This window comes from Lagopus leucura, unplaced genomic scaffold (genome assembly GCF_019238085.1).
Source record: "Lagopus leucura isolate 7727_CA_CO unplaced genomic scaffold, USGS_WTPT01 Super-Scaffold_100001, whole genome shotgun sequence".
Taxonomy (NCBI): domain Eukaryota; kingdom Metazoa; phylum Chordata; class Aves; order Galliformes; family Phasianidae; genus Lagopus; species Lagopus leucura.
Genome location: NW_024962262.1, coordinates 101,808,171 through 101,825,397, shown reverse-complemented (window position 1 = coordinate 101,825,397; position 17,227 = coordinate 101,808,171). Strand labels below are relative to the sequence as shown.

The window sequence follows — 17,227 nt, the reverse complement described above, 5'->3', positions numbered from 1 at the left end:
TCAAGTGTATTTTATTCTCATGCATTTGCCAACAGGCAGAATCCACATGTGACTTGCAGAAGTGAGGAACCATTCCTCACCACCCTCAGAAGTAGACCAAAGGATCATCTCTGGTTTTGCCAGTCTGATAATCGGTAAGGCTGGGACCTTGGTTCTCCTGAGGAAGGGCTTGAAATATTTTTAAGTGGACGTACCCATTATCAGAATTTTGGACCTGGAAACAAGAACAGCAGGAGAGTGAAGATCATGTGAATAATTAAAGTGTGTATACTCAAGAATATGTTCTGTCAGAGCTTAAGCTTTAGGCATATCTTCAGTTCCACTTAAACAGTTCTTAATCAAGTCTGGGCTGTAAATCATGATAGAAACTATGTTTCTATGTAATAGAGACTGTAATAAACCATTATAAAAACTTCAGATTCATGTTAATGGAAAATGAGGACTGCCCAGGTTTGGAAGCACCCAGAGGAATAATAGGAAATATGTTTTGATGGCATCCTATCTATTTAGCTCATGAAGATTCCACTCAGTCCATCAGCTTGAAACTTCTCAGAGTTCTTGGATCAGTAGACAAAAGCCAACAAGCAAATCCTAATGACTCAGAGTGGGAACAAGACCCAGAGAGTTCCTACAAGATACAGAAAGAACTATCCAAAACCAGCACATGGTTCTAAGGAACACTGTAGAGAAGCAGTGACAATTGAAAGCCAAATCTCTTGTCTTCAGAATCACTCCAAACACATTGGTGCTTGGCCAGGCAACGTGACATGTATTTGTGCTTGCAGGAATGACCACGAGTTTATGAATTTATTTTTTTTTAATAAACTTGCCTTTCCCTCCAGAAAAGTCCTTACAAAGATTTCCTACAAAGTTGTGCATTATTTCCTCTGTGCAGAGCCAAGTACAACAGGTGCTTAACTCCTACAGAGGTCCACAGTATAAAAGAAAATTTCAATGCCTTTGGCTTTAAGAGGTCTTCACATGCTTTCTGGTGACAACAGCATGGCACTATGTCTTGGTCTGGATTACATCTCAGCTGTAAGTCTGTTGGTAAAATATTTGTAATGTGGAAAATTCCAAAGTATTGCAAAGAATGGCTCTTGTGACAGAGCTCATGCCAGTCAATACTAAGAGCAGCTTGGTCATGAGGCTTAGCATGGAACCAAGGCAAGTACTTAAATGTGATTGCCTAAGTCAGCAATAAGACAGCGCTGAGGGAAGAAATGCAACCACACATGACTTCTAGCTTTACCACAGCTTTCTGTGAATTGTTACTCTTCATCAGCACTTTGCCCAAAAAATGAAGGCTCATCTCACAGGAGCAAGACAAGGATAAACATTCATTTAAGCAGAGCTCAGATTAGCCATATAATATGACAATTCCCCAGTGCCCAGAGAATGTAGAACTAACTGTGAGAAGATATTTTAAGGAGAGTTTGGCAGTGTCTGTCCTTCCACGGATCAAATAACATGAGAGCAAATGCTTGCGTCTCTGCAGAAGCACTGCCCCCCAAACCCCAACTGCCAATTCTCTTCACGTCAAGGGAGCACGTCAAGTGGCTGACACACAGCCACACACAGATGCAGTGTTTGCTCTACTTACAGAAAGCCAGCCTCCTCTTAGCAATGTTTTCCTGCCTTCCATTCTGGTTGCAAACTACGCTCTTTAACTTCTTACATGCTACTTCTGAAAAAGCTGCTCAAATCCATGGGTAAGCTTTTCCAGAAGAGAATGAATCACACTATCAGAGGACTCCAAGTGAAGCGTTCTTTCACAAATGAAAGTGTTTGCTTTTTTGTTGATTTGGTTGTTGAATTTTTTTTGTTGTTTTATTGTCTTTTGTTACTGTTTTTGTTTTTAAATAAAGCAAGAACTAGCATGCAGGCTGTTCCTCTGCAATAGATGACACAGAACTAAAGCATGGACACATGCCTGCATGCAGCCCTTGTCAGCAGAATCTGGGATGCTTGCATTACATTAAAATAATATTTCTCCATCAGATCCTCTGGCTGACCTGGAATTAATTGAAATAATCACTACCAGGGAACGGAAAGGCAATAGGAAAGCCCCTGTATTGCCTTGAAAAGAAAAGGAGAAGAGTTCTGGCTGGTAGAGATAATTTGAGCTGATAAAGCAATCCATAGTCTCTGAGATGATCCTGCAAGAAGTTATCGTTCACATCTGAAGAAGCTGTGCATGCTTTTTAAGTTTTTATATTCCTGTTGTATGGTGGTGACAGAAGAATTTTATAAACATATGGAGATACTCCTAACTCCATTAGTCACATAAGAGGAATTTCTATATTTGCATGGTGGCAAGAAATGGAAGCAAGTCACCTACACTGCTTAACTACAGTAGTCCCTCTTATCATATGGACAAACCTTAATGAAATAGTTGATTCCAGCAACCACTTGAGTCCGGTATATTATGGCTGTAAAGATGTTATAGATCTCATTCTCCCTGCTTTCTAATTGTGGCTTCACCTGTAAAAAGAAAGGGAAAGAATGGTTGGTAGGTTCATATTTTAGCTTTTCCTTCCTGACAACCACTCCAAATTTTCAGCTTTCCAAGCATACACCCGTAATGAAATAAACTCTGAACCACCAAAATAACTCAGTGTACATCCAAGTCTTGAGCTCTTTTTCCTACTTTAAATATTACCTCCAGCACTCTTTAACATCTCATCTACAATTAGTCTTCCTCATAGATTTTTTTCCCTACAAGCTGTCCAGATAAACTGTATCCTGCCACAGGTCAATGCCAGACCTGTGTAAACATCATGAGCCATTTGCTACACAGCAGCTGCAGATAATGTAGCTTTGGAATAATCAAGTTCCATTCCAACCAAGGTTGGAAAAGACCTCCAAGATCTTCTAGTCCAGATACCCACCTATCACCAATATTTCTCACTAAACCATGTCTGAACATTTCTTCCAATAACTTCCATTAATCATATGCAGGTTTCTCATAACCTCTTACTCTAATTCAAGTAACTGCTCAGAGCCATCTGCTCCTCTTGCACACTAATGAGGCTTCTCCATGTGGCTTCTGTCCCAGACAGCAGACAGTTATACTTCCAGCTCAGGAGCTGCTGACTCCAGAAAACAGGAAAATTTCCAGTCGCGTTCCAGCCAGGTGGGTTTGGGGGCTGCTAGGGGCAGAAGTTAACTGTGGTGTTTTTGGTACCCTTGGTTCCTGCCTCTGTAGAAAAAAACATCAGTGTTGCTCCTCTCCAGACTTAGGATGTCTCACAAACTCTGACCACTATTTCCTCATTTGTCACAGCCTTCCGTAAAACCAGGCACGCAGACAGGCAGCTTCTTAATCCTCAAATGGAAAAAAAGCTGCTTCTAAGCCCTTATCTAACAACTGCTTAAACCCCAAACATTCCTCAGTTTGCCTCAGTTTTAGGCAACAGCTATAAAACGAGACTGAACAAACAACATCCCCCAGCTTGCTAAGGATTAGGCTACAGAGAAGGCAAAGGTGCAAGTACATAACCACATAATCCCAAGAGCTGACAGGTCCTGAACATACCACAGTTTGTAGACACTTTTCATAACTGCATTCAAATCACACCAATTGCTCCCACTCTTAGCAGAGCATAAAACCATACAGAATGACATTATTAAAGGGTGACGTTTATCCAGCTGGGAGCACAGCAGGGCTGCCCAAACACAACTCATGCCTTCTCAGTATTTTTCCTATGAGGGGCTCTGCAGCAGTGTGTGAGGTTCTGCAAAGGAACAGAGCCAGTGAAAGGGTTGCAGGGGGAGGATCAGGGCCACTGGGAGGACCACAGAGACTTCTCTTTCCCGCTCTCAGCACAAGGCAGACATTCACCTTGTAGAAAATAAATGGTGAAGAATAATTCATTTTCATTTTCCCAAAGGTACTGAGAGTAGCAGAGCACCATATTATTTGTATTATTCTCTACAGTTGTTACAGTGTTCTACATAGAAGGAACAGTGATACAGCTCCTAAACAATTCAATTCACATTCCCAAAGAATTTTAGACAACCTTTCCCCTTTCTGTTTTGTAGTAAATGACCTCCCCACTGACCAGCCTGTCTGCATTACCCACCATCTCCTTCCTTCATACTCCAACCCTTCCCCACTTATATGTCCAGCCTACACAGCCTATTGGCAGGATCTCCTGCTGGCTATGCCTTGTCCCATACACAGCCCAGCTCTCCTACTCTGGCTCCTTCATTGCTTGCTCACAGCCTGCAAGCTTGCAGGAAACACAGAGCAGTGCTGGTACAAATACCATCCCCTGAGGCACCTCAAAAAAGGGAGCTGGAGCCCTGCACATGCAGCAGTGTGCAGCACTGTCAGCCAGCGTCTTCAGCCCCTCTGCTTCTTACATGCATTTCCTCAAGGAGGGCTTAAGTTACACTGTGGGCAGCTTGCAGAGGGAAGAACTCATCCCTCAGAACTGTGAGGGTGAAGGCGACTGCTGGAATCACCTGGCAGGTGTCATGAAAGGAGCTTTGTTGTACCTTTTTGTCCCTCTCCAGCTCCTTGGGATGCACCTGATAGCACTTTAAGAGTTGCTACACCACAGAGCATAACGGGATCTGCAAGTTATCAATGATGTGAGGAATTTTCTCCCTTCAAATACCTCAGTGCTGACATGGTAGATTGACCTTCTACCTATATGCAAGAAGTAACTAAAGGTAGCCACCACTATGCCTATCCACAGACAAAGAAAGAAAAGTGATTTGGCTTCATCTTGTTGGCACAGTGCCTCTCCAAAATGCTGAGAAAATACGCACTGGCAATCACAGAGATCCCCATTTTCAGCTTCTTCAGTTTAAACACTCAGTATCACCACTTGGTCTTTCTAGCTTCGCACAAGATTCAAGATTCAGCCCTTTACACAGAATTCATCACGGAATTCAGGCAGGGTTCAACTCACCTGGTCAGCAATATGCTGGACCTCTGGAGTAGCAGGCTTAGGGTCAGACAAGCCTCCAGTCATCATGGTGGCAGGAAACTTCTTTGAGATGTACAATGGTTCTGAGAAGGGATGTCCAGTGAAGTCTGAGAAGAGTAACTAGGCACCTCCTATAAATACATACACATGTGTCATTGAATCATATGACGTTTAACATATGGAGCTTACCATTACTGAACAAGAGGGGGAGAGAAATGGGGAAAATAGAGGCAAAAGCCATGTAAAGCTGCAATTACACCCATACTATATGTAAAGAACACTTTCAGATTTTATGTGTATAATGTTTCCACATCAATAAAAAAAGAGTAAATGAGTGTCTCCATCCCCCATAATTTAAGATAGTTGGTTTGGGCTGAAACCAGAAGCTCTTGCCTCTCCACCCACATGCAGGTGACTATCCCATGCACTCAGGAAGTTGATCAAAGTCACACCTAGTGTTTCCCAACACCATCCAAGATCAGCAGAAAACATTCAGAAACTTCCTTAGCACAAGTCCCATTGAAATTGTATCATGATGGGATTGAGTTCACTCAGCAAGCCTGCTGATGACACCAAGCGGAGTGGTGCAGTTGTCACAATAGAAGGAAGGGATGTTGTCTGAGACAGGTAAGGAATGTCTCAAATCAGCATTTGGCAATCAGCATCACTTTGTGGACAGTTCTACATTTGAAAGCATTTCTTTGGACTTGTTTGCCTTTGAAGGGGAAGGCCCAGGAGTGTTTATTGGCTGAAGATTTGTCCTGAGAGCAAATGAAACCAGCTGATACAAGAGATTTGGAGATGATACTACTGTATCTCATGAAGGAAAAATAGAAGCTGGCTTTTCCTTTCTTCCTCTACCTGCTGACTTAAATTTGCAAGGCCTAGAAGACAGTAACAGGGGAGTTTCTGCTGAGATCCTGAAGCCAGGAGCCATCACTGCAGAAGAGCAGCCTCGGCTCTTTGGACTATAAGTAAGAGTTTGTAATGTCGTCATTAGTCATCAGCTGACCAACACAATCTGTGGATGACCCATCACTAGTGGAGATCAGCACCTGACACCGAGACATAGTTGGATCAAGGAGTAGTGAACCACTTTGCTCTGTGTATCTGTCTGTCTGTCTCTTTCCTCATTTTTTAAAATCTTTTCTCTTTATCTTCTTTTACTCTTTCACTCTGTGCAGTAGCCATTGCCTAATAATTTCTTACCTGTAACTCCTATTAATCATAATTAGCAAATTAGCCAATGTTACCTCTGAGAGCATTAGTTGTTGTTAAAAAAGATTTCAATAAATTGATGTGTGTTATTCCTCTGAGTCTAGGATGACTTGCAGACCCCTGCTGGCTAGAAGACGTGTGACTCAGGAGACAGAAAAGGATTCACCTCCCTCGAAACCTACTGTGTGGGACAAGACAGATGACATCCAGAGGGAGCTAGACAGGCTCGAGGAGTGGGCACATGAACACCTAACAATGTTCACCAAGGCCAAATGTGAGTTGTTGCACTTGAGTCAAGGCAACCTCAGGCATGTAAAGACTGGGAGAAGAACTCATTGGGAACAGCTCTGCAGAGAAGGGCATGGGGATACTGGAGGATGAAAAGCTGGACATGACTCTGCAGTGTGTGCTGGCAGTCCAGAAGGCCAACTGCATCCTGAGCTGCACAAAAGCGGCCAGCAGGGAGAAGTAGGTGACTGTCACCCTCTACTTTGCCATTGTGAGGCCCCATCTGGAGTAATGCCTCCAGGCCTGGGGCCCCCTGCATAACAGAGATGTGCAGCTGCTGGATTGACTCCTGAGAAGGGACGCAAAGATCATCAGATGGCTGCATCATCTCTCCTATGAAGAAAGTCTGAGGGACCTGGGCTTATTCAGACTGGAGAAGAGAAGGCTCTAGGGGAGACCTCTTTGCAGCCTTCCGGTACCTGAAGGAAACTAACAGCCAGAAGGGAGACCAACTATTTGCACAGGCAGACAGTGACAGGACAAGGGGAATGGCTTTAAACTAAAAGAGGGGAAATTTATTTTAGATGTTAGGAAGGAATTCATTCAAAGTGCGATGAGGCACAGGCTGCCCAAAGAACTGTGGATGCCCCATCCAGGTTGGATGGAGCCTTGGGCAGCCTGAAATGGTGGGTGGCAGCCCTGCCTGCAGCCGGTGGGTTGGAATTGGGTGAACTTTAAGGTTCCTTCCAACCCAAACTGTTCTGTGATTCTAGGATTCTAGGATCTCAATAGCCTTCTAAATAGGCAGATTTTGTTTTCTGTGCAGTGACTTTAGTTCCTTCTGCTTGATCAGGAAGCTGCGTGGCCAGAGACAGAAGGGGAAAAAAAATAATCCTAGGCTCAGGTAAGTACCATGAACTATTTAATTCCATTACCTTTCCTACAGAACATATGGTTGCATTCAGAAAATCATGGAAGTAATTCAATATGTTGTACCATTTACACTTTTCTTGAAAACTGACCTCCTCACAGATAACAAGTGATGCAACACACTGCAAACATGCACTTCATATCTAGCCTCAAGGTTTATTCTTGGTACAAATAACTTGAGATTGAGAAACTGGGGCTGACAGGGGACTAAATTCAGGGATATACAGAATGAGATAGGAGCATGTTACAGATAAAGATGTTGTAGGATTTCCCAAACACAGCTGCATTATGTGACTCAATAAAAGCCATATGAGGAAAAATAGCTCTCCTGGTACAACATCTTTCAGAAATATATTCCCAGTTTTGGGGAACAAGTGCTCAAGCTGGAAGCCTGCCATTTCCTCTGAATTCACCACCCCAGATGAAATACTCGTAGCACATTTTGTGGAATACATGATAACTCAAGCCAGTGAGTTCAACCTCATTCTTTTGCATAACACACAGCTGATTCACTCAAACACTGATGAGTTTTCACTACACTTCCACAGAAAGGCAGACGAGCTAACTGGAAGAGCTAGTTCACCTTACTGAGGTCAGAAGCCACAGAATACATTCAATAACTAAGCAGCGTCAGTGCTAAACAAGGCCACTTTACAAACTTCTTCATTCACTAGGATGCAGATCTCACTAACTCCCTTGGAAAGAGATGGTGGCACAGTATCCGGGGCAACATTCTTCCTCTTGCTTCTGATTAGCAAGAAATGCATCAAGTACAAAGCTAAGTCACAGTCTCAGGTAGACTCTAGGAGAGGTACTAAATACATTAATGTTGTGTATAAATCACTCATTGGACTTTACGTTTATGGGCTTGTTCGTTTTGGCTTCAGGGCATGAGAACTTTTTTTTTTCTCTCAAACATAGAGTTGTGCAGAATGGAAGGAAATCAACATTAACAATGATCATAGAATTATAGAATTATTATAGTTGGAAAAGGCTTCCAGGGTTATCCAGTCCAACAGTGCACTCACTAACAATACTGCTCACTAAACCATGTTCTTAGTACAACATCTACACGTTCCTTGAACATCTCCAGGGTGTGGGAATTGAATGTTGTTTCTGCATCAGAACAAAATAAGAATTTTGTTAATTTTCTGGCCTCTCTACCGTTTGGGTCCTTTATTAGAACTAATAGTTCTTTTCAGGGGCCTTTCTACTTTACTGGGGTTCTCTGATAAGTTTTCATTGCTAATCCCCTAGATAAATCTTCCCCAACAACACATACTCAGTGTATAAGTAAAGTAATTTGTGTGTGTGTATATATATATATGTAGAGATTAGGTAGATGGAGTAAATTATAAGAATAGAGAATTAAAGGATATATATATATAAGATAGTAACAACTTATGTATAGCCAGCATTGAAAATATATGTCACACACATTGCAAGAGTGTCCTGTGAAAATAAAAAGGACAATTCGTTACATGCCTCAGGGAGTGCCTGAAGAAGGTGTGGAGGAAGATCAGGCACCTCCCCTCCGTACTCTTTGTTTAACAAAGACTCTGAAGAAAATCACCTTATCAATAATGAACAAGAAGAGTGTTGAGACATCTTGGAGATGACAGGACTGACACCAAATAACAAACAAATTAACAAGTAATTAACAAATGTAACTGCCTTCTGATAAGATTGTGAACCTGGAGTACCCAGCCAGTGGGAAATAGGGGAGGCAAGGGGGAAAAAACAGAGTATAAAGGCTGTCATGTTGTGTCCATAGGTTGCCCGCCATTGCAATAGCAAATAAAATCTGCTTTATCAGAGATACCATCCCGACAAAAGTTATTTGGACATTTCCAACAAGGAACAGTGACTCAACTGCCTCCCTGGGCAGCCCATTCCAGTGCCTGGCCACTCTTTCAGAGAATAAATTTTTCCTCCCCTGGCACAGCTTGTGGCCATTCCCACTAGTCCTGTCGCCAGTTAACGAGAAGAGACCAACACCCACCTCAGCACAATCTCCCTTCAGGCGGTTGTAGAGAGCAATAAGGTCACCCCGAGCCTCCTCTTCTCTGTGTTGCTATCATTTCAGCTCAAGGGGAGCAGATATAAGGCCTTGGTAGGTCATCTGACCTCTCTCTTCTTTGCCAGGCTCTCCTCCTGCTGCTCAACCGGACTGTGCATCTCACCTCAGTGTTACGGTGAGGCCTATCCACCTTTTGGACACTCTCTCTCATTATATTTGATATATTAGCTTTAATTCTAATTATATTATATTATACTGTGTTATCTTGTATTTCAATACCATTATTATATACCATAATGCATATATCAGTAAATCAGTTTCTCCTCAGATCATTGCAGCTGTTTTTAATTATTTTGGGGTCCCTGTTTCCCTTTTCCAGAGGGGTGGATTTGTGAAACCCCTCTGTCCTGCTAGTCACGGAACCGGGCTGAACCAGCCCCTAAACTGTTGACAGCAACCTTCATCTAAACCTCTCATAAAGCTCTAGATTAAAGAAGCAGTATTTAGAACACTGCCTTGAAAGGAACAGGTATCCTTGCAGAACATTTACAAGCTTCCCTGTGTCACCATTGTTTAAAAGATGTTTGATATTACATATAATTCCAAGGTATGCCTAGCACTTGCAGAGATTGCAATTTCTTTTCACAAAAGTGCATTGCTGTTAACTGGAGGAGCAGCTCTACTATTCTTTCTGGTCTTAAATCTGTGCAGCATTTTGCAGTATATACTATTCAACTTTGGAAGAAAAAAAGCTTTGCAGCTTGTAGGCTACTACTCTGTGGTCTCATGTAAGCAATTCTAAGTGATAAACACAAATTGTAGTCAATAAAAGTACCAGTAGAGAAACAAAACAGAATAAACAAGACGTGTGTTTATGAGTTATTTTTAAACAAGAAATGAAGCCAGCTCCAAATATATGATTGGGACTCCCAAGTGAGTAGATCAGTCTCGTTTCACGATATTAAGACATGATTGACCATGACTGAACAAACATGGTCTGCACCAGATTTCAAGAGCTGTGAAAAGAGAACAGCTCTTCATCTACCATCTGATGATTCAGCCAGCATCATCACAAGAATAGTAGTCTCAACTTTCAACATGTTGTTCTGAAAATAAGAAGGTTTCCCCTCCTGATACTGACCCTGAATTCAAGAAATTTCTAAAATCATACATTAACTGTAAACAGAAATCTGAACTTCAGCACCAGGAAATTATTTGTCTCAGCCTATGGTAACAGTCAAAAGCCTCCTCCCTCACACTGCTTCAAGATAATCAAGTTATAACCTTAAAGACTTTCTGTAAAGAGATTAGCTATTTCACCAGTCTTGAGTGCCTAAGGGCTACAGAAGACAACAGCACTGAGTGTCAGAAAAAATTCTTCCTTTTCATTTCACAGCAGTGTGGGAATTGAATGTTGTTTCTGCATCAGAACAAAATAAGAATTTTGTTAATTTTCTGGCCTCTCTACCGTTTGGGTCCTTTATTAGAACTAATAGTTCTTTTCAGGGGCCTTTCTACTTTATTGGGGTTCTCTGATAAGTTTTCATTGCTAATGCTCTAGATAAATCTTCCCCAACAACACATACTTGGTATGTAAGTAAAGTAATATGTATGTATATATATACATATAAGCTAGTAACAACTTATGTATAGCCAGCATTGAGAATATATGTCACACACATTTGTAAGATATTATTCTGTAAAACATCATTTTCTCAAAGCTTGCTGGGGACACAGATGAACCAGTCCAGGCAAGTCCTCGGCAAAGGTTGTGAAATCCTTTTTCTGGAGAACTTTGATGCACAAATCCTGGGCAAGGGTTGTGAAATCCTTTGTCTGGGGGACACAGATGGACAAGGCCGGGGCAAGGAGAGAGAGATGAGCTGCAGCTAAATGGCTGTGAAGTGCTCCTTTGTGTGGGCTTATCTGGAGGAAGATGGCCATCTCAGGGGTTACTCACTTGACTCTCGCTCAAGCGCCCAGGGATGTCACATAGGCAGGAGAACAAGTAGGATAAAAGAGGAATCGAAAACCATGAGGACGGGTGTCTGACATCAGATTCCTCACTACGGAATTCCCGCATGCTGACAGACTCTCCTGGGCCTGCTACCTGAGCGCTGCTGCTTGCTCCCGGATTGGCTCTGCGACTGTCTCCTGCTACCTGCTTGCTTCCCAAAGCCGGCCACGCTGCTGCTCCCCTCCCTGCTGCTTCTGCCGTGGACCTTCGGAACGTCGTGCAACGGGACCGCTGCTGGATCCTGGTGGTGACTATCCCCACTTTATGCAGTTCTTGCTTCTTTCCTATCTTTTCTATCGCCCTCCTTCCCTTCCCTGATTAGGATTTATAATAAACTGGTTGGACCAACATATCAACCGTTGTTTCTTAATCTCATGCCGGATATACAGATATTAAAAGAACCTCATCTCCTTCCTATAAACTGGAGCAAGACAACATTGCAACAGTGTTCTGCACAATTTAAAAGGGACAATTCGTTACATGCCTCAGGGGGTGCCTGAAGAAGGTGTGGAGGAAGATCAGGCACCTCCCCTCCGTACTCTTTGTTTAACAAAGACTCTGAAGAAAATCACCTTATCAATATGAACAAGGAGAGTGTTCAGACATCTTGGAGATGACAGGACTGACACCAAATAACAAGTAAATTAACAAGTAATTAACAAATGTAATTGCCTTCTGATAAGATTGTGAACCTGGAGTACCCAGCCAGTGGGAAATAGGGGAGGCAAGGGGGAGAAAACAGGGTATACATGGTAAATCAATATTCTGGACAGAATATGGATCTGATGAAGATTGGGTGTGTCAGATTCTGAATTCATATGTAAAGAATAAAACCCCCTTTTCAAAGGAGGAATCAGACTACACTGCTTGTTGGATTCAAGAAGCCAGTCTGTTACTAGTAAGGAAATGTCTGGAACAGGAAGGTGAGGAACTAGAAAAGAGAACTAATCAATGGGACACTAAAGAATCTACCTCCCCCATATAACCCCAATGTAGCCCCAAGGGCAATGGCTGTAGACCCAGAAAGAGAAAATGGGGAAGCACATGGGGTCATTTCACAGGAGGGGAGGTATGCTGGGCTCAGGAAAGAGTTAGAACGATGTAAAACGGATATTGAAAACTTTCCCTTCCCTAAAACTAACCATACCAATGCCCCCATGTATCCTTTATGGGAGGTTCCACTGGGACAAGGGGAAATAGGCTATGTAAATTCCCCACTCACTAGCTGAGAAGTAAGGAATTTTAAGAAGGAAATGAAATCCTTAACTGAGGATCCTATAGGAGTAGCAGAGCAATTAGATCAATTTCTGGGGCCAAATTTCTACTCATGGATGGAAATGATGTCTATTATGGACATATTGTTTACTGGAGAGGAAAGAGGTATGATTAGGCGGGCAGCTATGCAAGAGTGGGAAAGGAATAACCCTGCTGGGTGTCCTGAGGTGGTACAGGCAGAGCAAAAATACTCAGTGGAAGACCCTAACTGGGACAGTAATAATCCACAACATCGGCAAAATATGAAAGACTTACGGGACATAATAATCACCGGGATTAGAGAGGCAGTACCCAAGTCCCAGAATTTTACCATGGCATTTGAGGTTCAGCAGAATAGGGAAGAATCCCCTAGTGAATTTCTTGAAAGACTTAGAGACAGAATGAGAAAATACTCAGGGACGAATCCTGAGGATCCTGCAGCCCAACAGCTCCTAAAAGTTAATTCTGTAACTAAGGCGTGGCCAGATGTGCAAAAGAGGCTTCAGAAGATAGAAGGATGGAGTGAGAAGTCCCTGGAGGAGCTCTTACGAGAGGCTCAGAAAGTGTATGTTAGAAGGGGAGATGAGAAAGAAAAATAAAAGGCAAAGTTAATGGTTTCCACAGTGGAACATGTGGTGAAAAAAATGAACGGGTAATGGAGAAAAGAACATGGAAGGGAGATTGGGCCCTGGAGGGAAGCAAAGAGAGGAAGGATGCCAAGGATATTGAGTGAGGCCCCAGTTGGAGCAGAGTGCTGGGAAATGTTTTAAATGCAGTAAGCCAGGACACATAAGAAGAAACTGCCCTGAGTGGAAGAGGGAGAAAAAGTTACTAGCAGCTTTGAATTCAGAATAGGGGGATCTGGGGCTTTCAAAAATTTGGTCCCACCAGGAGCCCTTTGTAAACATGAGAGTGGGACCTGAGAGGGAAGAGGTTGTGTTTTTAGTTGATACTGGGGCAGCTCGACCATCACTGGCCCACAAAGTGTCAGGACTCAAATTGACAAATGAGACCCTAAGAAGATCTGGCCTATGACTAAATAGCTCTAGCTTGGTATGGGAAATATGGGAAATGATACCATCGTGTCCTGTGGAAAACAGGATGCAGTGGGCATCCCTGCTCCCTCTTATCTGCTGGCAAGGCCTGGAAGATGGGAACAAAGGAGTTTCTGCTGAGATCCCAGAGTCAGAAGCTGCCACTACAAGGAGAGCTGACTCAACCACTTTGGACTTATAAAAGAGTTGGTACTACCATTGAAAAGGGGCCAACATTGCCATGGTCACTGTCGTCATCAGCAGAACAACGACGCCCAAAACCCACCATGACTGAAGATGAATGGCTGAACTCTGAACCACGCTGGATCCATGGTGGTGACTGTCTCCCTCTTGCTTCCTACAAAGACTCCTTGCTTCTTCTTTCCTACCTTTTCTATCGCCCTCCTCCCCTTCCCCATCTCCCTGGTTAAGATTTGTAACAAATTGGTCAGACCAACATTTGAACCGTTGTTTCTTTTTTTTTTATATTTGTATTTATATTTTTTTTAATTGCCTGCATTAGAAATAGTGTGGCTAGCAGGAGCAGGGAGGTGATCATCCCCCTGTACTCAGCACTGGTGAGGCCACACCTTGAGTACTGTGTTCAGTTTTGGGCCCCTCACTACAAAAAAGACATTAAGGCCATGGAGCATGTCCAGAGAAGGGCAATAAAACTGGTGAGGGGTCTGGAGCACAAATCCTATGAAGAGCGGCTGAGGAGCTGGGATTGTTCAGTCTGGAGAAGAGAAGCCTCAGGGGAGACCTCATTGGACCTCACTGCACTCTACAACTTCCTTAATGGAGGTTGTGATGAGGAGAGGTTTGGCCTCTTCTCCCAGGCAGCGAGCAGGACCCAAGGGAATGGCCACAAGTTGCACCAGGGCAGATTTAGATTAGACCTTTTTTTTTCAGAGAGTGGTCAGGCACTGGAATGGCCTGCCCAGGGAGGTGGTGGAGTTGCTGACCCTGGCAGTGTTGGAGGCATCTGGATGAGGAGCTATGAGATATGGTTTAGTAGCTGTGGTAGTAATGGTGATGGGAGGGTGGTTGGACTAGAGGATCTTGTAGGTCCTTTCCAACCTTCTGATTCTATGATTCTATGATTCTTAATTGCATGCAAGGTATGCAGATATTAAAAAGAACCTCCTCTCCCTCCTACAAATTGGAGCGAGACACTCCCTCTACACTAGGTTGCTCAAAGTCCCATCCAGCCTGGTCTTGAACATTTCCAGGGAAGGGGCATTCACAACCTCACTGGGCAACCTGCTCCAGTGTCTCACCACCCTCAGAGTAAAGAATTTCTTCCTAATATCTAGTCTAAATCTACCCTCTGCCAGTTCCTGCAGACGGTACTTCCTGTCACTTTAAAAAATATCCTGAGCTGCATCAAATGTTGTGTGATCAGTAGGACAAGTGAGGTGATCCTGCTCCTCTTCTCTGTGCTGGTGAAACCTCACCTGGAGTTCTGCATCCAGATGTACTCCACATCTGTCTGGAGGACAGGTTGAGAGAGCTAGGGCTGTTCAGCCTGGAGAAGAGAAGGCTCTGAAGTGACTTAATAGTGGCTTTTCAGTATCTAAAGGAGGACATAGGAAGGAAGGAGACAGATTCCACCGGGGTTTGCTGTGACAGGACATGTTACACGTTACATGTTACAGGTCACGGTTTCAAACTGAAAGAAGGGAGATTTAGATTGGACACACGGAAGAAATTTTGTACCGTAAGGGCAGTGAAGATCTGGAAAAAGATTGCCCAGAGAGGTGCTGGAAGCCCCCTTGTGGGAATAAGGTGACATATTTCTTTCTGGCTCAGGCTGTAACAACACTATACAGAACTGCAACATTGTGAATTCTTTCTCTGGATGGTTAAGAGATGGATTTACAACTAACTGGCTACTGGAGACAGAACTGCAACAATATCTTGTGAAGGCCTCAGAACAAAAACTGTACTGTAACACTCTTCTGAAAGTTGCAGAACACAAGTTTTGCACAAGCACAGTGGAGAAGCCAGTTTAGTCCTCTTGCTTAAGGTGCTCTTGGGTCCTACTCCACCTACGGCCCTCTACAACCACCACACAAAGGGAGAAGAATTGCTGGTTCAGTATGCACACAGCATGTAGTATCAGACTCTCTCTGCATGGCAATAGCTGCTGGTGCAACTGGAATGGATCGTATCCATAAAAGGAATTGCCAGCTGCACAGCCAGCAGTGCTTGCCCCACTGTATCCTCAACTACCTCAGAAGGGGGAGGAGGAGGAACACGGACCCTCAGGACATTACAGTATCTGCCCTGGTGACTTGCTTTTCTTTCCTTTTTTCTCTCCTTTCTTCTTTTTCCTTCCTTGCTCATCTTTTAATAAAGGCACATCACTGCTCAATCAGCACTTGGCTCTGTTCTGTCTTGGCTTGGGGCTGTGATCACTGTAATGAACTGCTCTGGCTTGTAACTTGTAACTGTCAAGGTCAACCATGACGGAGCTCTGAGCAAGCTGATGTAACTGTAGGTGTTCCTGTTCATTGCGGGGGAGTTGCACTAGATGACCTTTAAAGGTCTCTCCCTACTCAGATGATTCTGATTCTTTAAGACAGCAAAGCCTTTTTCTCCTTCCCCTTACCTCAAAGCATGACTTGCAATTCCAGGTACTCACCTTAGTTCCAATAAGTTCAGCAGCCAGATTCAAGTAGCCTCTGATTCATATGATTTGCCATACACTGTAAGATAGTCCTCTGTGCCCAGAGTAAACCAAATAGAGTAATTCAGCTTTCTAGTACAACCCTCTGTAAACAAGAGGGGCACAACCCTCTATAAACAAGAGGAGCATTTGGGACTTAAAAGCCTTCTTGGGTTTCAAAAGTTTTTCCACATAAGGGATTATTAAAACCTACTTTCTTGGCTCTGTATTTAAATGAATGGTTACAGCAGAACACTGATTAATTCTTCAGAAGTATTGAGGGTTGTTAGTTAGGGTAGCATGGTTAGGTCATGGGTGGACTCGATGATCTTTAAGTTCTTTTCTAACCTGAGTGATTCTATGATGCCACCTTCATAGACACTGGCAGAAGTTCATATTGTACAAGTGGCTTAAATGGATTGCAGTTCTAAATTCAGACCCTAAAGAGAATAAAGATTTTAGGACCTTACAAGATCCAGTATTAGAGAACCAAGTTCAAAATCCAAACCATTTGCTCTCACTATCTGATCAGTGGAGCATCTCCTATGGAAATTATGTTACTAGCAACTCAGCCCACAGCTCTGAACAGTACTTGATTTATACTGTTTTAATAATCAATAAGCTACTATGGGAATGCAATAGTTGAAGAACATTTTTTCTCCTTTTAGACTTGAAGTACTTTCATTGTTTTTCTCCAAGAGTGAAATGAGAGCTGCAACCAGAGTGAAGTTCTGCTTAGAGCAGTTGCAGTACCTTGTGAGGGGATGCGGGCAAAAGTTTTTCAGCATTAGAGTTCATATCCTCAAAGAATTAGTGCAGATTTCTGCCTCATTCCCAAAGAAAAGTGGGAATGAGTGGCATCACAACTACCCTGCTACTCCACAACAAAGGCCACCATCTAATCTAAGTCTCTAC

The 17,227-nt window shown here is 43.2% G+C and overlaps 1 protein-coding gene and 1 long non-coding RNA gene across 2 annotated transcripts; one reads left to right on the top strand and one right to left on the bottom strand.

The window, feature by feature from the left end:
- LOC122178044 (cystatin-A-like) lies at positions 1–5,103 on the bottom strand. Its single transcript, XM_042867944.1, has 3 exons — positions 4,923–5,103; positions 2,383–2,484; positions 1–214 (listed from the first exon to the last, which is right to left on the bottom strand). Exons 1-3 carry the CDS (start codon positions 4,986–4,988, stop codon positions 86–88), a joined length of 297 nt encoding a protein of 98 aa, XP_042723878.1. The 5' UTR covers positions 4,989–5,103; the 3' UTR covers positions 1–85.
- Positions 5,104–6,122: 1,019 nt separating this feature from the next.
- Positions 6,123–9,479, top strand: LOC122178296. Its single transcript, XR_006178270.1, has 3 exons — positions 6,123–6,432; positions 7,240–7,290; positions 9,462–9,479. It is a non-coding gene; the product is annotated as an uncharacterized LOC122178296 (long non-coding RNA).
- Positions 9,480–17,227: the final 7,748 nt, after the last annotated feature.

Bases quoted from the DNA above. Each gene is read 5' to 3' on its own strand.
- LOC122178044 (XM_042867944.1), bottom strand. From the start codon at position 4,988: ATGATGACTGGAGGCTTGTCTGACCCTAAGCCTGCTACTCCAGAGGTC. The intron at 2,485-4,922 runs GTGAGTTGAACC...TTCTTTTTACAG, and splicing joins TCCAGCATATTGCTGACCAG to GTGAAGCCACAATTAGAAAG. The intron at 215-2,382 runs GTTTGTCCATAT...TCTTGTTTCCAG, and splicing joins GAATCAACTATTTCATTAAG to GTCCAAAATTCTGATAATGG.